The following is a 23,448-nucleotide window of genomic DNA, read 5'->3' as shown; positions in this document are numbered from 1 at the left end:
TTTATTCTATATTGGAAATTACTTTTTTTTTGGTATTTAAAAAAAAAAAAAAACTTTTTTCTGACACTTAAAAGTGCTCTGAAATACTACAGAAAGTGAAATTAATTGTTAATATGCTCTCATGTATGGTTTATAATTTTGTATTTTTTTTTTTTTTTTCAAATTAAACAAAAAGCAAAATAGTTTGAATTGATTCGTTACTTTTCTTGTTGTATGTATTTTTTAAAAACTGTAAATTGTTTAATTTTTTCATTTCTTTTTCGATACATATATATATATTTTCATTACATGTTTGTAAATTGTATTCATTTTGTTTAAGGAATATTTTAAATAAAACAAAAAACAGCAAATATTTTAATGTATTTTTGACATATTCTATTCTATTCTATTAAATGTTTTAATATATATATATTTTTAAATATATCAACATTTTAAATAATAAAAAAAGGAAAAAAACTAAATACAGTCAACCGTCATTTTTCAAATGTAATAAATATGATACGTTTTAAACATGTTACTGTTCCACTGAATAATTTTCAAACAAAAATAAAGTAGAAAATGCTTATCTTTATTAAATGCTTCACTGAGCAAATACTTCAGGGAGTGACGCCACTCAAATCCGATCAAGATGCTCACTTACACACAGTGAGTTGCCACAGCAACTGTTTAACCGAGCATCACTGGCCAGATCAAACCTTATGTCTGTCAATCATCGTTAACTTTAATAGGCAAATCCATTGCACTGCCTGACTAAGAAAAGCAGCAGGAGGGTGGGACGACGTGGCCAGATCGGGACAGCTCATCTGAATATATTTATTGGGGAAAAAAATCCGTGATGGACTGAGGGAACGAAGTTTGAAGCGCAAAGTAGCGAGGGATCACTGTATTGTCATTTTTCCCCTCTAAAATTATAGATTAAAAAAAAAAAAAATTCTTTTTCATTTTTTAAATTAAATTAAATTGATTGGTTTGTTTTACCTTGCGGTTTGGTATCCTGAGGGTGATGGCCGCAATGGGAACCCGGGGCGAAGTGCTCGTCGCTGTACGTGATCAGCGGGGTGAGAGGATGGACGGCGTGGGACGGCTGCACCACGGGAACTTTGTTGGACTGCGTAGGAGAAGAAACAACAATGAGCAATTTCAAAAGAGATGTAAAAGGTCAAGTAAGTGGAAAAACAAAAATGATGAGCCATTTTCAGTGCAGTGAATGAAGCCTCCCACGGCGTCTGTAACGCGTTGGCTGCCATTGACGGCGATACTCTATCGCTGTCAATGGCACTGAAACATGGTCATTCAATGTCTTTAATGTTTATGTCTGTCAATGGCAGTAAATGAGTCAAGAATCAAAAGAACATAGACGTCCTATCATCGAGGCGTCAAATTGTAAATATTATAATATTGTAATAAAATATAATATTATAAAAATAATAATAATAATAAAAATATTGTAAATATAAATAGTAGCCTTTGTTACTGTGGTCGCAGCTTTCTGTAGGTCATTCACTCGGTCCCCCCGTGTGGTTCTAGGATTTTTGCTCAGCGTTCTTGTTATCATTTTGACGCCATGGGGTGAGATCTTGCATGGAGCCCCAGATCGAGGGAGATTATCAGTGGTCTTGTATGTCTTCCATTTTCTAATAATTGCTCTCACAGTTGATTTCTTTACACCAAGCGTTTTACCTATTGCAGATTCAGTCTTGCCAGCCTGGTGCAGGTCTACAATTTTGTCTCTGGTGTCCTTCGACAGCTCTTTGGTCTTGGCCATAGTGGAGTTTGGAGTGTGACTGACTGAGATTGTGGACAGGTGTCTTTTATACCAACAATAAAACAGGTGCCATTAATACAGGTAATGAGTGGAGCCTCGTTAGACCTCATTAAAACTGGTTAGAGCTTGTTTGTAGGTGACCAAATACTTATTTTTCACTCTAATTTGGAAATAAATTCTTTAAAAATCAAACAATGTGTTTTTCGGTTGTTATTTTATTTTATTTTTTTCACATTCTGTCTCTCATGGTTGAGGTTTACCCACGTTGACAATTACAGACCTCTCTAATCTTTTCAAGTAGGAGAACTTGCACAGTTGGTGGTTGACTAAATACTTATTTTCCCCACTGTATATGGCCAAAGCACTCCTCTCTATTGTGGTCATATTAAGCATCAATAAAATAGTCCTGCAGACTGAAATGAATTACGGCAGCTTGGTGTGACATTGTTTTGGCCGCAAGGGTATTTCGAACAATGATCTGCATTTTGAAGTTATTTGACAATGTTAGAAATTTTAATATAGTTTTTTGTTGTTGTTGTTTTATTAGCAAGCGGGTCAGAATAAAACATCACACCAGATTTCAAAAGATTAGCATGTAATACTGCATACTTTCTATGTAAAGTTTCACTCTTTTACTGCCTTAAAATGGATTGGATGTCCATTGCAGTCAATGGCAGTCAATAAATTAAAACACCAATATTTTCTAATAATTTAGAAATTTAAAGATGAGTGCAAAAACATGCAATTTTTAGCTGGCGGGAAACTCTAAACTTTGTCTCAGAGCCTTTTGGGCGTTGAAAAAAAATAGTCAAAGGAGAGCGGGATGCAAAAAGCGAGGGGTCTTTCAGCTGGAAGATCAAAGGCGGTCATTAGCCAGTGAATAAGGGGAGTTCATTACAGAGCAAGAGCCGGGGGGGACGTTAGCGAGGATGAGAACGGTGGGGGAGGCTTGGGAAGAGAAGGGAGAGACGTCTGCAGCACGGGTGGAATCAACACCACTCACCCCTCCTTCCTAATATCATCGCTGACTCACAGCCTGCCTTCTGACAGCGAAAATAGTCCTGAGCCAAACCCTGAAAAGTTGTGGCTGGACCCTCTCCCTCCCCTCCGCTGCTCTGCAAACAGTCCTTACACGCTTCAACAGCCTTGAACACATGGTAGCGCTCAGACACGCAAATGGAGCCCAGACCTGCCCGGGACCACCTCTGGGACGCAGCACCAATCGGACAACTGTGCGGAATTTGCAGATTTTGTTTTCTTGAATCATTTGCCGCCATTGACGGCAGTCGACGTCCAATCCGTTTCGACTGGGGTTCGTTCATTTCCCTCCGATTGGACGTCGATTGCTGTCAATTAGGGTTGTTCCGATCATGCTTTTTTTGCTCCCGATCATTTTAGTTTGAGCATCTGCCGATCCCGATATTTCCTGATCTGATCGCTTTTTTTTTGCTCCCGATTCAATTCCAATCATTCCCGAATAATTTTCCCGATCATATACATTTTGGCAATGCATTAAGAAAAAAATTAATAAAACCTGGACGAATATATACTGTACATTCAACATACAGTACATAAGTACTGTATTTGTTTGTTATGACAATAAATCCTCAAGATGGCATTTGCATTATTAACATTCTTTCTGTGAGAGGGATCCATGGATAGAAAGACTTGTAATTCTTAAAGGATAAATGTGACTTTGTATATTGTGACTAAATATTGCCATCTAGTGTATTTGTTGAGCTTTCAGTAAATGATACTGCAGCCATTTAACTTCTGCCCAAATGCATGATGGGAAGTGCAACCATGACTTTGCGTAGGGGCACCAGTTGATATATCTTCTCTGCGTTGGGAAAGAATATAGGGTGTTGCCTTGTGTTGAATTGTGCTATATAAATAAATTTGCCTAAATTTGCCTTAAGAAAATGATCAACTACTACCTTTCTTCCCCACATTGCCTCCCACATTATTTTTAATTGCTGGGAGAGGTATTGTAAGCCACATAAAAAATGGCTCTAAAGGCTGTCAAAATTCTCCCTACTCATTATACGCTGCCTTTTAGCGCTTTCTATAGGTAAAACGGCATCTTTATAGACTGAACACGACAATGCGTGAGTGGGTCGTGCAGCGCATGTGTTAATTATTTAACGTGATTAATTAAAAAAAAAAAAGACCGCCGTTAACACAATAAATTTGATAGCCATACTTTAAGCCAAAACAACTCTGGATGAGTGTAAGACATTTTGTCTATAACGTTAAATACAATTAGAAAACGATTAAAAAAATAATAATAATAATATTAGTTCATATTAGAGCTGAAACGAGTACTCGAGCAACTCGAGTAACTCGAGTTTAAAAACTGATCCGAGTAATTTTATTCACCTCGAGTAATCATTTATTTTGACAGCTCTAAGCATCACGTTTTGCTCGGACTACTTTTAATGCGGGACAACGCGCTGTCACGTGCGGAGAGGAGGAAGGGAAAAAAAAAACTTACTGCAGCCGACAGCCGCCACAAACAACGCCGACGTTGCTAAATACTAGCCCGCACGATGCTACGTTGGTAGCGTCTGATGCGTCTCATAGAGATCACATGTATGTTGAAATAGATGCGAAATGACAGACTCGGCCGCGTCTGGGCAGCGTTAGTAAACAGCCGCCATCTTAAAGCAGTAGAGCGCTAAGCGCTAATAAAGAGCGCTAAGCGCTAATAAATAAGATTAACGTTACTGTCGCTTCTAGCTCACGTAACGTTAGCCCTGCGGAGGGCTAGGTTTCAATTAATTATGACCGCTGTCGATGCGTGGCTAACGTGTCTTACATACAGGCTTTAACATAACATAGCATTGTGGAGTGATGAGGGTGTAAAACAAAAACTTAATCATGCTAACTATCAATTTTAGCTCAGTAGTCATTGCTGGATAAAACACCTAGTAGCACTGGTCCCTAATGTGCTCCAATACAGCCTGTATCATACATTTATTTTGAACACTGCAAAAACTCAAAATCCTATCAGGACTTAGAGTTTAGACCAACTTTAAACTTAACTAGAACTTAAAAATGGCTTGACACAAAGAGAAATGAAATTGAAACACGTGGGAAAAATCTTAACTTTTAAGTGATGTGTGTTATCAAGCGTAATGGCATTTTTAGGTAATATATATATATATATATATATATATATATATATATATATATATATATATATATATATATATTTTTTTTTTTTTTTTTTAAAAAGAGCTAAAGGTTTTTTGAGTGAAAGCAGTGAATTAGTCTTTTTTTAAAAAATTCTAGTTACATCCGAGATGCAATTGTTGGCTGTTTTCAACAATATACATCGAAGATAAAGACATTGATTGACTGAAAATGGTTCAAGTTTGGATGAAATGTCTTGTTTTCTCATGTATATTTATAATTGCTCTTCACCTAAAAATATGTTTTATCCGATTACTCGATTAATCGATAGAATTTTCAGTCGATTACTCGATTACTAAAATATTCGATAGCTGCAGCCCTAGTTCATATAGAAAACTTTGTGCTGAGGAAAAAAAAATACGTTTAAAAAATAAAAAAATCAAACATTGTAAGCAGTTACTCACAATGTTACTCATTACTTGTAGTTAAGCACATTTTTTGGATGACTGCTTTTACTTTTACTTGCGTAATATCATTTTTGAAGTAACGCTACTCTTACTTGAGTAAGATTTTTGGCTACTGTACCCACCTGTACCTGACTTGTAATTCTTAAAGGACAAATGTGACTTTGTATATTGTGACTAAATAATGTCATCTAGTGTATTTGTTGAGCTTTCAATAAATGATACTGTAGCCATACCCAAATGCATGATGGGAAGTGGAACCATGACTGTGCGTAGTACTACCAATTGATATATCTTCTCTGCGTTGGGAAATAACATAGAGTGTTAAGAAAAAGATCAATTACTACCTTTCTTCCCCACATTGCTTCCCACGATATTTCTAATCGTGGGGAGAGGGATTGTAAGGCTTTAGCTAATTAAAAACAGGCTCCAAAGGCTTCCAAAATTCACTCTACTCATTTTACGCTGCCGTTTAGCTCTCTATATAGGTTAAACGGCGCCATTACAGATTGAGCGCGACAATGCGTGAGTGGGTCGTGCAGCGCATGCATTAATTGCGTTAAATATTTTAACGTGATACGATTTTTAAAAAAATTAATTACCGCCATTATCGGGATACATTTGATAACCCTACCTTAAGCCAAAACTAAAGACTCTGGATGAGTGTAACATATTATGTCTGTAACGTTAAATACAATTAGAAAACGATTTATTTAAAAATATATATATATCAAAAAAAGGCATGTCCGATATTTTTTAGCCAATTACGATACTTTGAAAATGACGTGATCGGACCCGATTGATCGGCATCCGACATCTCTCCTGTCAATGGCAGCCAATGAGGTAACAACAACTCCGAATTCACAGTATACTAACACTAAACTCTATGAAAAACACGTGAAAACAATCGAAAATATATCTTCAGTACTGAATAAGTTAATAAATGTAGTTGTGATAGAAATATAGATAGAAATAACTTTTTCAAAATTTAAAGAATTTAAGATCAAGATTTGCAGATTTTTAAAAAACTTTTTTAAATCAACTGTATTTACATCAAAATGATTTTTCGGACTATAAATCACAGTTGACTATAAGTCGCCACCCACCAAGTTTGACACGAAAACTGCATTTGTTCATAGATAAGCCGCACTGGACTGTAAGCCGCAGCTGTCCTCACTGTATTATGGGATATTTACACCAAAAGATATTAACCGGTCGCACTTTATCTGACAGTGGCATCATAAAACTGTCATATGACCAAATGAACCACCATGAAGCTTTGAACCAATTGGCTGCAAACCTTCATTGCTTCAAGAAGCTTCATTTTGCAATCACTGCTCCCTTTGGGGGAGACAGTCAACCTCTGCTGCCACCACCTGCTGTTAACACGCTTGTCATCCAACATGCCTCCAAGCATGTATTGCAGCGCTACAGATGGAAATACCCAACATTTATTTTTCTGAGCTAATTATTTCTTCAGTTACTGTTCTAGTTGTTTCATTAATTGCTAGTTATGGTATTTGGTAACACTTTTTTAGGCAGTAGTGCCATAAGACTGTCATAACACCATCATAATTATGACATGACACTGTCATGAGCATGAATAAATGCTTATAACAGATGTCATTTAGTGTCATCCGGCAAATTATCTCACTTTTGAATGGATGTAAAAGATCCGAGCTGAACATAAATGGAGTTAGTGACATAATTTGCCGGATGACTCTTATTGAAGTCTGCCATAATCATTCATTAATGCCCATATGTCATAATTATAACGGTCATGGCAGTCTTATGACAGTACTGTCAAATTAAGTGTTGCCTATTAACCCGAATAAATCAACAAATAAGCCGCACTGGACTATAATCCGCAGGATTCAAAATGAGGGAAAAAAGTAGCGGTTTATAGTTAAAAAATTACGGTAGTTTGACAGATTTTGAAAAGTCCTTCACAAAGGGTTCAATATTTGGTTTTCAAGCGGTTTATCAGATTACAGGTGAGGTAAACTGAACATGTGTCAAAATATCAATACTTAAATTGTGTAAAGTGTTGCATTGTTGCCAAAAATTTGTTGTCATGCGCTCACTTTGCACACGACCTGAGATTTATCGACTGTTGATCTGAGATCAATCGGAAATCGATCGGAGATAGTCACAATTAATCTGAGATTAATATACAGTCAATGAGAGATTAATCAATGGCGATTAGTCTACACTTTCCGTAGTTTTCAACGGCGATTAGTCTACACTTTCCGTAGTTTTCAACGGCGATTAGTCTACACTTACCGTAATTTTCGGACTATAAACAATAATTTTAAATCCTCCGGTTTATTGTCCAGTGCCGCTTATTTGTTGATTTATTGGGTTAATAGGTAACACTTTAATTGACAGCGGCGTCATAAGACTGTCATTAGACCGTCATAATTCTGACATGACACTATCATGGGCATTAATAAATTTATATGACAGATGTCATTAAGTGTCATCTGGCAAACTATGTCATTAACTCCATTTATGTCCAGCTCGGATCTTTTACATCTTTTTAAAAGTGAGATAATTTGCTAGATGACACAAAATGATATCTGTTATAATCATTTATTAATGCTCATGATAGTGTCATGTCAGAATTATGACGGTCTTATGGCAGTCTTATGATGCCGCTGTCAAAAAAAGTGTTACCAAATACCATAACTAGTAATTAATGAAACAACTGGAACATTAACTGAAGAAATAATTAGCACACAACATGAATTTTGATTTGTATTTACTTCTGTAGCGCTGCAACGCATGCTAGGAGGCATGTTGGACAACAACATTGTTAACAGCAGGTGGCAGCTAAGGTTCACCGTCTCCCTCAAGGGAGCAGTGATGGCCAAATGAAGCTTCTTGAAGCAATGAAGCTTTGAAGCCAATTGGTTCAAAGCTTCATGGTTGTTCATTTGGTCTCATGACAGTCCTATGTGCCGCTGTCAAATAGTGTGAAGTCCAGCGCGGCTTATCTATGAACAAATGCCATTTTTCTGTCAAATTTGGTGGGTGGCGGCTTATAGACAGGTGCACCTTACAGTCCGAAAATTATGGTGATCTGATCACCATAATTTGAGGTTGAGATAGTTGAGAAATTAGATTTTTTGGGGGGGAAAATGTTAGTATCATGACAACAGTATTAAAGAATTAAGGGAAACACATAACATGGAAAACTACAAACATCTTGTACAAAAAAAAAAAAAAAAAAAAAAAAAAAAAAAAAAACATGAACACACGGTATATTAACGATAATATTAGGGCTGTCAAAATTATCGCGTTAACGGGCGGTAATTAATTTTTTCCATTAATCACGTTAAAATATTTGACGCAATTAACGCACATGCCCCGCTGAAACAGATTAAAATGACAGCAGAGTGTCATGTCCACTTGTTACTTGTGTTTTTTGTCTCCCTCTGCTGGCGCTTAGGTGCGACTGATTTGTGTAATTATTGACATCAACAATGGCGAGGTACTAGTTTATTTTTTGATTAAAAATTGTACAAATTTTATTAAAACGAAAACATTAAGAGAGGTTTTAATATAAAATTTCTCTAACTTGTACTGAAATTTATCTTTTAAGAACTACAAGTCTTTCTATCCATGGATTGCTTTAACAGAATGTTAATGTTAATGCCATCTTGTTGATTTATTGTTATAATAAACAAATACAGTACTTATGTACCGTATGTTGAATGTATATATCCGTCTTGTGTCTTATTATTCCATTCCAACAATAATTTACAGAAAAATAAGGCATATTTTATAGAGGTTTGAATTGCGATTAATTACGATTAATTTTTAAGCTGTGATTAACTCGATTAAAAATTTTAATCGTTTGACAGCCCTAGATAATATACAATTGTATTAGCCATTCACCCGCTAAAGAAAATTAGCATCTCTTTGCAATAAATATTTACACACAAACGCCTCAAAAATATATTAACACTCACAAGCGTATGCTCATTTTACACTGTCAAAATTTGTTATATCAACAACTTACAAAGTATTGTTTGCGAAAAGTATTCAGTGCTGCCAATTTTGTTAACACTTACTTCATATGTAACTAAAATGTTTAGTTTCTTATGTTTTCATTGCAGATTCCTTAAAACTACTAGTTTAAAAAAAAAAGTATCATCTTAGGGGAGCCGCCATTTTGTCCAACAGCGTTCTCTACCGTCAATCGAAATTAAACGTGGCAAAAGATCTGATACTCAGACAAAAAAAAATCTAAAAACTTGTCTGAGTGTGTAACTGCAATCAGAAACTGAATTATGGTTTGAAGAACTAGTGGTTGATATTGACCATCATTTCATAATTGTCGCAAGTAAATAGTAGGGGCGCACCTATACATCGATTTGTATTAATACAGCTATTAGTCAAGCAACGATCGAATCAAATGGATGGAAACTAAAAACATCAATCAACCTCGACATATTTTAGACACATTGTTGTTAAATGAATGCTTTCAATTCAAATGTCTGAAATGTTTCAGCAACCAAATGTCAAAACTTTGCGTTTTTATGGCTTTCATGGCAAACCTTGTAGTATCAGCAAATATCATAACAATCATATCGTCCTGAAATTGGTGATTTGCACACCTAATTTGTGGACCATTGAAATGAAATGGGGTCATTTCCTGAAGCCCACCTGATGGATCTCTCAGTGGTTGCGAATCACTAATCTATGAACTAAGGTAATTATTACACTAACTGCTCACTTCTTTTCCCCAGGGCATCTATTTGGGGGGAGGCGTTTATTTGTCTTGAGTATATGATGCTCCAGGCGACTCATTATTATAGTGCGGCAACAAGGTTCTTTTTTGTTTTGGTGGTGTTTTAGTGGTGAGGTGCCAAGGCGACATTCCTAAGTGCTTAGCGGCCAATGCTAGCCAGCTCTTGCTCGCCCAATCCCGAGACACACGCACGCACACACAAACTTTGGGCCGACAGGAATGCGTGCATTTCCCAGAACCCCTCGCAGACTGGCACGGCGTTAAGACCCCCCACCTTCTGGGAAGGTCCCAAGCGGGAACCCGACGCCGCTAGCGTGAGGCGTACGAGCTCCCGTGACCGCATGACGCCGCGGGTGCGCCGCCACATCTCGCTCATTACCGGTTGGAGAATGGAGTGCCTCCTCCCTTCGTACTGTCTGGAAAAAAGCTATTTTTCTTTGTTGCTGTAACAAGGGTGGTAAAGTCAACTGGATGATTTGCCAACTTCAGAGATAGTATCAGAGGTTGGCCTGCTGTGTTGGGTTCAAGACCACAACCCAGACCTAACCAAGACTTGCCCAAAACCACTGAAATTAAGTCAAGATCAAGACATTCTAGACCAAAGTCAAGACTGAAACAAGATCAAGACTTGCCCCTTTCAGAAAATGGCTGAAATTTAGTCCGGATCAAGCCTTTTGGGAGTCTAGACCAAGACCAAAAAATGACCAAGACCAAACAATGTCTTGCCCGAAATCAGACTAATTGGGTCAATATCACTTTTGTGGATCAAAAGCAAAACCAAGACCGAAACAAAACCAAGACCCAACCAGGTCTTGCACGAAATTAGGCTGAGATTCGTTCACATTCACTTTTGAGAGTCAAAACTAAGACCAAGATTGAAACAGACCAAGACCTCAAGACATTTAGGAGTCTATACCAAAAGCAAGATCAAAACATACAGAGATTGACACGGAGACCAAGACTTTCATTTTTTAGATATCCCAGAAATTAAGTCAAGATCAAGACATTCTAGACCAAAGTCAACAGTGAAACAAGACCAAGACTTGCTTGTTTCAGAAAATAGCTGAAATGTAGTCAAGATCAAAACCTTTCGGAGTCTATACCAAGAAACATGACCAATACCAAACAAGGCAGTGCACGAAATCAGACTAAGATTGGGTCAAGATCACTTTTGCGGATCAAAAACAAAACCGAGACTGAAACAAAACCAAGGTCCAACCAGGTCTTGCACGAAATTAGGCTGAGATTCCTTCAAGTTCACTTTTGAGAGTCAAAACTAAGACCAAGATTGAAACAGAGCAAGACCTCAAGACTTTTAGGAGTCTATACCAAAAGTAAGATCAAAACATACAGAGACTGAGACCGAGACCAAGACTTTCATTTATCAGATATCCCAGAAATTAAGCCAAAAGCAAGCCTTTTATTTATCAGATATCCCAGAAATTAAGTCAAGATCAAGACATTCTAGACCAAAGTCAAGAGTGAAACAAGACCAAAACTTGCGCGTTTCAGAAAATAGCTGAAATTTAGTCGAGATCAAGACTTTTGGAAGTCTATACCAAGAAACATGACTAACACCAAATAAGCCATTGCCTGAAATCAGACTAAGATTGGGTCAAGATCACTTTTGCGGATCAAAAACAAAATCAAGACCGAAACAAAACCAGACCCAACCAGGTTTTGCACGAAATTAGGCTGAGATTCGTTCAAGTTCACTTTTAAGAGTCAAAACTAAGACCAAGATTGAAACAGACCAAGACCTCAACACTTTAAGCAAGACTTTTATTTATCAGATATCCCAGAAATTAAGTCAAGATCAAGACATTCTAGACCAAAGTCAAGAGTGAAACAAAACCAAAACTTGCGCGTTTCAGAAAATAGCTGAAATTTAGTCGAGATCAAGACTTTTGGAAGTCTATACCAAGAAACATGACTAACACCAAACAAGGCACTGCCTGAAATCAGACTAAGATTGGGTCAAAATCGCTTTTGCGGATCAAAAACAAAACCAAGAACCGAAACAAAACCAAGACCCAACCAGGTCTTGCACGAAATTATGCTGGGATTCCTTTAAGTTCACTTTTGTGAGTTAAAACTAAGACCAAGATTGAAACAGACCAAGACCTCAGGACTTTTACGAGTCTATTTCAAAAGCAAGATCAAAACATACAGAGACTGAGACCAAGACTTTCATTTATCAGATATCCCAGAAATGAAGTCAATAGCAAGACTTTGAGGAGTATAGACCAGGAGTGGGCAAACTATTCCACAAAAGTCCACAGTGGGTGCGGGTTTTTGTTGCAACCCATCAAGAGGACACCTTTACAGCAGTCTGGTGTCTTCAAAGTACAATCAGTTGATTTCAGTCAAGTGCTTCGTGTTTCCCCGGACCTCTCATTGCTTAAACTTCCTGTGCTACAATGGTTGTAACAAAGACCAGGACCCACTGCGGCCCTTGAGGACCGGTTTGCCCACCCCTGGTTTAAACAAAGATCTGAGCAAGACTTGCATGTATCAGAAATCTGCCCTTATCAGTGATCACTTAAAATGAGTCAAGATCAAGACTTTTGGGAGTCTTTACCAGTATCAAGACAAAAGAAAGACAGAGACTAAGGGCACACTAGCACTGTTTAGTCTGTTTTAAACGGATCTTCCTTATCTCACATAGTCCGCTTCGTTGTGTAAATGTGACGCGCATCCGAACTCTAATCGGACTAAACAAATGAACTCTGGTCCGCTTAAAAATCGATGGTCTCGGTCCGCTTTAAGCGCACCCGGCAACTGGAGCTTTTGCTACTTTACGTACAGCGTCACAGTTTGAAGCTGTGATGCTCCAGGCTGTGACGCTACACGCAGGGCATCCTTGGAAGCGGAAGTAGAGTGCGCACGCTATTCAAAATCAACAATAGCAAGAGGACGGATGATTAACCATGGCAAAATGTTGTTGTGCTGCGCGAAGCAGTTGCATTTGATACACAGAATCGGGTTCTCATGTGGCGGTTGTGTTTTGCATGCTGTTCCTGAATGGACCGTGTGAGTGACAGTGGCAGAGACAGGGTGGCCGTTTAATGAGTCTCTCACCTGGTAGTGGCAACAGTTTGACAGTCCAAAAAGTCACAAAAGTGAGAGCGATTGCGCGCCTGTCTGACATGGGGTAACACGCGGTTCGTGGTTTAATTTTCCCCTATGCATTTTTTTTTTATATACTCCAGTTCACTCAGCATCAAGTCGGGAAGGAGCGACCCCGCCACTGGCTGAGCGGCAACTTAAATTATGCTATATTACGTGCAGCGTCGCAGCATGGTGCTGTGACGTTGCACGTAATGTAGCGTAATGCATGTTCCCTCACCTCCCAGGAGGGAGGTATTTTCTATTTGTCCAATCAATGAGTGCACCTTTCGTCCACGTGATGCTACTCAGAAAGTCCGGTTGGCGCTGCGTGAATTCTGAACCTTTTTCAACAACTCATTTGCCGGTGTTGTTGCGATCTAGCTCTCCAACTGGACCATTTCCTCTTGGTCTAATGTGAAAGTGCCCAAAGACTTAAGACCTAAGACTTGCCTCTATCTCTGAAATTAAATCAAAATCAAGACTTTGGGGAGCCTAACCCAAGACCAAGACCAAGACTTGTATCAGAAGTCACGACCAAGACTTTTGGGAGTTTAGACAAAGACAACTAATCGGATCCCGGACTTAACTATAACCTTCGAAATTTGTCTTGAACTAAAACCAGTCAGCAATGTAAAACACTTCACCGGTCGATCTACGGCAAGGGTCCCCAAAAAATTCCTCGTCCGGCCTCAGTGGGTGCAGGATTTCCTACAAAACAGGATGGCAACTTTGCACCAATAATGTAATAAGTTGATTGTAGTTGGGTGCTGCTTGTTTTAGCACAAACCTCATTGGTTAAATGGTCTGTGCTTGATCGGTAGGAACAAAACCCAGGACTCAGAGCGGCCCTTGAGGACCGGTTTGGACCCTTGGTCTACGGAATTAATAAAAAGCAGCAGGATTTGAAAACGACAGCGACACCTAGAGTGAAAAGAAACCATGCAGCACAGAAGCCTCTTATTGTCACAGCTGTCAGATGGGATTTCAGTCAGCTTGTTAATAAATAGCCGCCCTATTGTGGTGAAGTCAAGCGAGGAAAAGAGTCAGGCCTCTGTGACCAATACACAAATTTATGGATATTTGGTTGCACATTTGCAACCACAACAGTCAATAGACAGACAGAAAAACAGAAAGAGCACAACAACTACTTCGTTTTCATAACAGAGTTCCGTTTCAATGACTTTTCCCCTTAATCATTCAATTAAGCTTGTAGAAAACCTTTGACTTATCACAAAAATATTTGGCTTTCAACACGTTTTAACATCATGTAAATTCTTGAGTATAATATAGGTTGCTACTCCTCCACTCCCTCAAAGTTCTCCTCACCCAATTTTGGTGGAATTTGGTGGAACACCTGCTATAAGCCGCCACCCACCAAATTTGGCACGAAAGTGCAATTTGTTCACGGATAAACCACACTGGACTATAAGTCGCATCTGTCCTCACTGTATTATGGGATAATTAGACCAAAAGATATTAACCGGTAACGTTTTATTTGACAGCGGGATCATAGAACTGTCATAAGACCAAATGAACAATCAAAGCTTTGAACCAATTGGCTTCATTGCTTCAAGAAACTTCATTTGGCCATCACTGCTCACCTTTGCTGCCACCTGCTGTCAACACTGTTGTTGTCCAACATGCCTCCAAGCATGCATTGCAGTGCAACAGATGTAAATAATGATCAAAATTCGTGTTATATGCTAATTATTTCTTCAGTTACTGTTCCAGTTGTTTCATTAATTGCTAGTTATGGTATTTGGTAACACTTTATTTGACAGTGGCGCATAAGACGGTCATTAGACAATCGTAATTATGACATGACAGTGTCATGAGCGTTAATCAATGCTTATAACAGATGTCATCTAGTGTTATCCGGCAAATTATCTCACTTTTGAATGGATGTAAAAGCTCCGAACTGGACATAAATAGATTTAGTGACATAATTTGCCATATGGCATTTGTCATAAACATTCAGTAATGCCCATGATAGTGTTATGTGATAATTATGACGGTCTTATGACATTTTTATGATGGAGGTAGATTTGTGTCTTTATTATTTAACCCCCCCCCCCTAAAAAAATGTCGCTTCAATTAAAAAAAAGTGTTTGAATGCAAAAATACATTTGAAATAAAAAAAAAAAATGGATGTGAAAGCTATTTTTCTGATTTTCTGATTATTTTTTTCATTTTTTTTTTGATTGAAGCAACTTTTTTGACTGAAGTAATGTCGATTTGTTTTTGGGCCACATTTTGGCTAGGACTTTTTTTTTTTATTATTCAGTCAAAAAATAAGTTGCTTCAAAAAAATATATAGATTTTTAAAAAGAAAATCACTTCAATCACAAAAAGAAAAATTTCAATCATAGAAAAAGTTTTTGAATGCGAAAAAAATATTTGAGATAGAAAAAATTTGCATTTGAACACTTAATTTTTCATTGAAAAAGTTTTCTTTGGTTGAAGCAATCCTTTTTGTGTTGGGCCATATTATGTATGATTAGAACATCTGTGTCTAAATCATTCAATCCCCCAAAAAAGTCGCTTCAATCAAAAAAAATATATATATATTTTCGATCATAGAAAAAAAATCATTTAAATTTTTTTATTTTTATTATTATTATTTTTTTTTTATGATATGCAAAGCAAATGATCATCTAAGGTGCTTGAAAAATAATTTTGACCCATTATAAAAATATATTTTTTTGTTCATTTCATTCATTTTTGTTGCAGTTTTATTGCTTTACAATTTATACATATATATATACATTAGGGCTTTCAAAATTATCGGGCTAACGAGCGGTAATTAATTTTTTAAATTAATCCCGTTAAAATTTTTGATGCAATTAACGCACAAATGCCCCGCTCAAACAGCAACAAAATGAAAGCACAGTGGAAGGTGTACTTGTTGTGTTTTTCGGAGTTTTGCCGCCCTCTGCTGGCGCTTGGGTGCGACTGATTTTATAGGCTTCACCACCCATGAGCATTGTGTAAGTAATTATTGACATCAACAATGGCGGGCTACTAGTTTATTTTTTGATTGAAAATTTTACAAATGTTATTAAAACGAAAACATGAAGAGGGGTTTTGATATAAAATTTCTATAGCTTGTCTTTCTATCCATGGATCGCTTTAACAGAATATTAATAATGGTAATGCCATCTTGTTGATTTATTGTTATAATAAAGAAATACAGTACTTATGTACCGTATGTTGAATGTATATATCCATCTTGTGTCTTATCTTTCCATTCCAACAATAATTTACAGAAAAATATGGCATATTTTATGGATGGTTTGAATTGCGATTAATTGCGATCAATTACGATTAATTCATTTTTAAGCTTTAATTAACTCGATTAAAAATTTTAATCGTTCGACACCCCTAATATATTATATATATATGAAAAGTCAATTACATGCAATGACATGCAATTTTCGGACACCAGGAGGGGCCTGGCCCCCCATTAAAATCCGCTTATGATGGCAGCGAATGAACAAATCTTCATTCGCTGCCACCCTCCCAGTTCAAATGGATTGGACATCTACTCATAATAAACCCCAATTCACAGAAGAAGAATGAAACGGCTTGTTTTTCCGTTTATTAGTTGTTTTGTATATTATCCTAGAATGATTTCCTGACCCATGTATTGATAATTGTTGTATCACCAACATCGTGAGCCTTGTATTGCAAAGGTTCCCACCCCGAAATAATAGTGTACCATTAAAAAGGTTTTCAGCATCATCACAATAAATCTACAACACACTCATTTCTGTTTTCCAAAATAGCCCCCCATGAACAAGTAGCACAGGAATCTGCCATCCACCGACTGTTTATGAAGCAGCTCACACGCTATTGTCGCTGCAGGCGCGTGGAGTCCTCATTGCATATAAATTACAGAAGTGGGAAGTGATTACTATAAAAAAAATTAAAAAAAAAACACCCCCCCCCCATTCCACTCAGCAGAAGTGGTATAATTGAGTACAAAAGCTATGCTGTGAAACCAAAGGGGGGAGGTGAGTTACTCAACACTGTATGCACAAGCGGCAAGTATCAGAGGGAAGCTGGAAAGGAGAGAGAAAAGGGAATGAAACATGCCGTTTCCTTCCCCACCCCGAACGGAGCCGGTGTGCCAAATGTGTGGTTTGCCCGTGCTGCTATATTCTGGAGCGGCTCCCGCAAGGAGTCGGCTTCTCGCCAGCTTCAGTTCCGCACAATGAATTTCCCTTAAAAACCACATCTGAGTACTAGTACTTGTGAAGGGCCGGCCAAGCCTCCGTAGGAACGTCCAAATTCAATGTTTTCCTTGTCAATCGGGGCGGAAAATACCAATAGAAAGATTCCCCCGGTCTCTTTTAACTTGCTGGATGCCATTGACGGTGCGAGACGTCCATTGAAACATGAGCAATCACAGCCTAGCTTAAATTAATTGTCTGTCTATGGTTGTTTATGGCAGACAATGAGGTAATGTTCAAATGAATCGAGTATTTTGATAGTTGATGAATCGTTTTAAGACATTGCTGACCTAAATTTTTTTGAGCCTGTGAATAGTAACATGTATTTATTTAATAAAATTACAAAAGGTGGGATTGTTTTATTCTAATTATAGAAAATGTTTATTTAGTCAAAACGGACTGAACGTCTAGTGCCGTTAATGGCAGCTAACAAGTAGCGTAATTTTTGGACTATAAGGCACACCTGACTATAAGCCGCCACCCACCAAATTTGACTGGAAAATGGCATTTGATCATAGATACAGCGCACTGGACTATCGACTGCAGCTTTCCTCACTGTAATATGGGATATTTATCCCAAAAGATATTAACCAGTAAAACATTATTTGACAGCGGCATCATAAGACTGTCATGACACCAAATGAACTACCATGAAGCCATTTCTTCAAGAAGCTTTGTTTGGCCATCACTGCTCCCTTGGGTGAGACAGTCAACCTCTGCTGCCACCTGCTGTCATCACATTTGTTGTCCAACATGCCTCCTAGCATGCATTGCAGCACTACAGATTTAAATAACAATCAAAATTCATGATCTGTGCTCATTATTTCTTCAGTTACTGTTCCAGTTGTTTCATTAAATGCAAGTCATGGTATTTGGTAACACTTTATTTGACAGTGGGGGTCATAGGACTGTCATAAGACAATCATAATTATGACATGACACTGTCATAAGCATTAATGAATACAGATGTCTTTTAGTGTCATCTGGGAAATTATCTCTTTTGAATGGCTGTAAAAGATCTGAGCTGGATATAAAGGGAGTTAGTGACATAATTTGCCGGGTGACACTGAATAACATCTGTCATAAGCATTCAGTAATGCCCATGATAGTGTCATAAATGTGACTGTCTTATGACAGTGTTATGAAGCCGCTGTCAAATTAAATTTTACTTATTAATCCAAATAAATCAACACATAAGCGTCAATGGTCTATAAACTGCAGGATTCAAAATGAGGGAAAAAAGTAGCAGCTGATAGTGTAAAAAGTACGGTATTAAAAAAAAAAAAAGAAAAGTTCTAGTTTGGTTGCTCTTCCTTGACACATTACAGTAATGAAAAATAAAGTTTAGAATTTAGAGAAAAATAAAAAAGATATAAAAATGCACAAAGTAACATATTTTAAAAAATGATTTAAACAACTTCAAATGAACTATTGCCGCCCTGTTCCCAATAACTACATTAGCATGCGTAATTACTTTTTCAGCCCTAAAACAAACAAAAAAATAACAATCTGGCTTCAAGGATCGATGCGTATACTTTTCTACAATAAACTGACTAAATTTATTCTGATGCATCCATGAATAACGGAGGAGTAACCATTTTCGTTAGTGTCCACAAGAATAAGAAGACCAAAAACATAAAACTGAGTATCTTTATGAGCCTTCAAATTATCTGTTTGACTTCAATATTGGATTAACGTAAATTAACAATAGATGTTTTAAAGACTTAAAGCGGAAGTTCTTCGGGTTAGCGGGGGTTTAATTAGTCGGTAGAGTTGATTTCTCCAAATTCCGTGCAGTTTGTAAATTGTTAGTATCAGGGCTCCGGAGTGGCTAAGCTAGCACGAGTCAATGGGGCTAATTTAGCAAACCAATTAAAAACGATACAGATCTTCGAACAGGTCCAACATAGTCAAATAAATTCAAAATGCAGAACATTGTTCCACATTCCCACGCGGCCAAAACAATGTCACACCAAAGTGCTGTAATTCACTTTATTCTGCAGCGCTATTATTTTAGATGCATAATATGACCCCAATAGAAAGGAGTGCTTCGACCGCTCGTGCTCACGCTGCATTCGAAGAAGTAGGGAAGTCAGACTTATTCCACTTAGATTGTACCAGTTGCGACCTCAAAGCGTTCCAAGCCAATGTAAACAGCAAAGATGGCTGATCTTGACGTTTTTGTTTAAATTTTATTTTTAGGATCAAAAGACATTTTGAACTCCAGCAAAACTGACTTTTCGTAAGCCATCAAATAGTGGAGGCGTCCCAAAGATATTTTTCCAGGTCATAGGTTGGAAACTCTGACTTCCCACCTTCTTCGAATGAATCAGTCTGCTGAGTTAATTGACGGACGGCAACATGGTGAAATGTGCATTTAGGGGCTTTGGAAGCAGACAGAAGAAATGGGCAAAGGAATGTTTCCACAAATTCCCCATGAAGAACAAGGAACAACATAAAATGCGATTGCTTTTCTGCTCGCTCCGACATAAAAAGTCAGCGGTGAAAAAAACTGATGGGATATCACTCCGCTCTGCTCCTCTGCAGAGCTGCTGGATTACAAATGTTGCTGTTCATATTCCAATTATTGACATGCAATGGTAAGTTTTAATAATTTTATCCTGAAAACATAGCCAACACTAATGACTGAATTGGTCATTGATTATTTTCATGTGTGCATATGTTATTTCTTTTATTGCTATGCTAAGTTAGCCCAATTTACTTGTGCTAGCTTAGCCACTCCGGAGCCCTGAAACTAACAAATAAGTCACAAACTACACAGAATTTGTTTAACTCAACTAAACCAACTAATTTAACCCTCACTAACTCGAAGCTTAAGCCTGATGTCAAAAATTTTGAACTTCCCCTTTAAGTGTGAATTTAGGTTATATCCCCATTGTAGTAAAGAATCTCTATTAGCAGCTAGCAACAAAGTACCAATATTCCATTCCGGTATTTTTGTAGATTTGTAGAACATCTTCCAGAAGGATTTTTACTTTAACTCGCTACATTTGAAACAGATAGTCACTGTGTACTATAACAGTTTTTCGCAAAATAAAAGCGTTTTTTCCAAAATTTTGGCAAAGTGTTGCGACTTAAGCGAGCTTCCGCCGAAAGGTGTTTTTAGAAAAAGTCTCCTAACTCCCATGAAGTCTCATCCAGCTTGAGTTTACTAAGGCGTGTGGAGGAGAAGTGATCATGTGACTGGGTTGGTGGGTTTGTGATGCCAATAGACGTCCATTACAATTTGACTGGGGACCTGGTAGAGATTAAACCTGCAAAAAACATACAGTCGATGCACATGATTTACTTTTGCTGACCACACAAAATTATGCAACGGGCCGGATCTGACCCCCAGGCCACCTGTTTGATACCCACGGGTTAAGGGTTTTTGCACTATGTTATGATTAGGTTTAGGGAAATCGACATGTAGTGTTATTCTTCCAAATTTGCATAATTATAAGTTTCTAAAAAACGATCTCCAAAAGCCTATCTGTGCATATACTGTTTCTTTAGTAACAAAGGACATCGCCAACTATTGGCCTGGCATGGATATTACAGTATTTCTCTTGGTAATTTGGCCTTTTCTCCCACATTTCCCACAAAACATATTAAGTTAATCAAAGACTAAATATTCCCATATGTGAATATGGGTGTGAAATGTTTGTCCGTGAGTACCCTGCAATTGGACGACGAACAGTGCAAAAGTCAGCTGGGATAGGCTCCAAAATTGATGTGCTGATAAGTTCAAGTGACAAAATTCTAAGGCTTTCATGTAACCCAATTTGGATGCCCCACTTTCCTGAAATTGACGGCAATAGATGTTCAATCCATTTGAACCGGGAGCGAATGATTAAATTATTGGTAAAAGACAGAAATATGTTTTCAAAAATGCTTATTGTGTGAATCTTTATGTCAAGGAGTTCAAAACAGCCGCACGGGGGCCAATTGTGGCCGTCGGGATAATATTTTGCTGCCTCTATTTGACATATTATAATGGTGCCTGCAAAAAGAATTTTAAAAGAATTAAAATCTATATAACTATATAAAGAATGTCAAGAATGTTAAATAAGAATGAACTAATAAAAAAAAAAAAAAAACTTGAAAAAAATAAATTATTATAATAAATTTGAAAAAAAAAGAAGACATACATAAATTTAAATACCAGTATTTTTCAGCATATAAGTCGCAGTTTTTTTCGGAGTTTCAAGGCTTCACTCGTTACCTGTATTAATGGCACCTGTTTTCACTCATTATTGGTATAAAAGACATGTCCACAACCTCAGTCAGTCACACTCCAAACTCCACTATGGCCAAGACCAAAGAGCTGTTGAAGGACACCAGAGACAAAATTGTAAACCTGCACCAGGCTGGGAAGACTGAATCTGCAATAGGTAAAACACTTGGTGTAAAGAAATCAACTCTGGGAGCAATTATTAGAAAATGGAAGACATACAAGACCGCTGATAATCTCCCTCGATCTGGGGCTCCATGCAAGATCTCACCCTGCGGCGTCAAAATGATAACAAGAACGGTGAGCAAAAATCCCAGAACCACATGGGGGTACCTAGTGAATAACCTACAGAGAGCTGGGACCACAATAACAAAGGCTACTATTAGTAACACAATGCGCCACCAGGGACTCAAATCCTGCACTGCCAGATGTGTCCCCCTGCTAAAGCCAGTACACATCCAGGCCCATCTGCGGTTCGCTTGAGAGCATTTGGATGATCCAGAAGAGGACTGGGAGAATGTGTTATGGTCAGATTAAACCAAAATAGAACTTTTTGGTAGAAACACAGGTTCTCGTGTTTGGAGGAGAAAGAATACTGAATTGCATCCGGAGAACACCATACCCACTGTGAAGCATGGGGGTGGAAACATCATGCTTTGGGGCTGTTTTTCTGCAAAGGGACCAGGACGACTGATCTGTGTAAAGGAAAGAATGAATGGGGCCATGTATCGAGAGATTTTGAGTGAAAATCTCCTTCCATCAGCAAGGGCATTGAAGATGAGACGTGGCTGGGTCTTTCAGCATGACAATGATCCCAAACACACAGCCAGGGCAACAAAGGAGTGGCTTTGTAAAAAGCATTTCAAGATCCTGGAGTGGCCTAGCCATTCTCCAGATCTCAACCCCATAGAAACTCTGTGGAGGGAGTTGAAAGTCTGTGTTGCCCAACGACAGACTTAAAACATCACTGCTCTAGAGGAGATCTGCATGGAGGAATGGGCCAAAATACCAGGAACAGTGTGTGAAGAGTTACAGAAAGTGTTCGGCCTCCGTTATTGCCAACAAAGGGTACATAACAAAGTATTGAGATGAATTTTTGGTATTGACGAAATACTTATTTTCCACCAAGATTTGCAAATGACTCCTTTAAAAATCAAATTTTCCGTTTTTTTCCCCCACATTCTGTTTCTCATGGTTGAAGTTTACCCATGTTGACAATAACAGGCCTCTCTAATATTTTCAAGTGAGAGAACTTGCACAATTAGTGGTTGACTAAATACTTATTTGCTCCACTGTATATGTAAATAAAGTGTACATAAATATGTTTTTAGAACTATTTTATTCTTATAACAAGATTTTTAAATAATCAGCAATGCGCTGAGGGCACAAAATGAGCTGTGAAGTAGCGAGGAATCACTGTACTATGAATATGGAAGTCAGTGCAAATTGGGTGCCATCTCTGGCCAAAATGTGCATTGCAGAAACAGGTCTATTTATGGCGATAATAACAAGAGCCAGGTAAAACGTTAATGAAAGGTTTTTATATTGTTTTGGTGATATGGATCGTCATAACGTACTACTGACTCATTTTTTGTCAACAAATTTTAACTCACTGACTGCCATTGACAGCTATAAACGACCGAACAGTTCAAATGGATTGGACGTCTCCTACTAATAAACTCATTTCAATTCCCAGCAGAAAGATGAAAAGAACCACGTTATTGGACAGTGAGACACTTAATCAAAACTGA

At 37.8% G+C, this 23,448-nt stretch overlaps 1 protein-coding gene across 4 annotated transcripts in view; it reads right to left on the bottom strand.

Annotated features, from left to right (window-relative positions):
- LOC130920725 (lymphoid enhancer-binding factor 1-like) overlaps positions 1 to 23,448 on the bottom strand; it is a 175,195-nt gene that overhangs the window by 56,780 nt on the left and 94,967 nt on the right. For all 4 annotated transcript variants that reach the window (XM_057844123.1, XM_057844125.1, XM_057844126.1 and 1 more), the window contains one exon: positions 979 to 1,108. In XM_057844123.1, the coding sequence (XP_057700106.1) occupies positions 979 to 1,108 (130 nt within the window). The remainder of the gene's footprint in view (positions 1 to 978; positions 1,109 to 23,448) is intronic.

This window comes from Corythoichthys intestinalis, chromosome 8, assembly GCF_030265065.1.
Source record: "Corythoichthys intestinalis isolate RoL2023-P3 chromosome 8, ASM3026506v1, whole genome shotgun sequence".
NCBI classification, from domain to species: domain Eukaryota; kingdom Metazoa; phylum Chordata; class Actinopteri; order Syngnathiformes; family Syngnathidae; genus Corythoichthys; species Corythoichthys intestinalis.
This window is presented reverse-complemented; position numbering and strand designations above follow the sequence as displayed.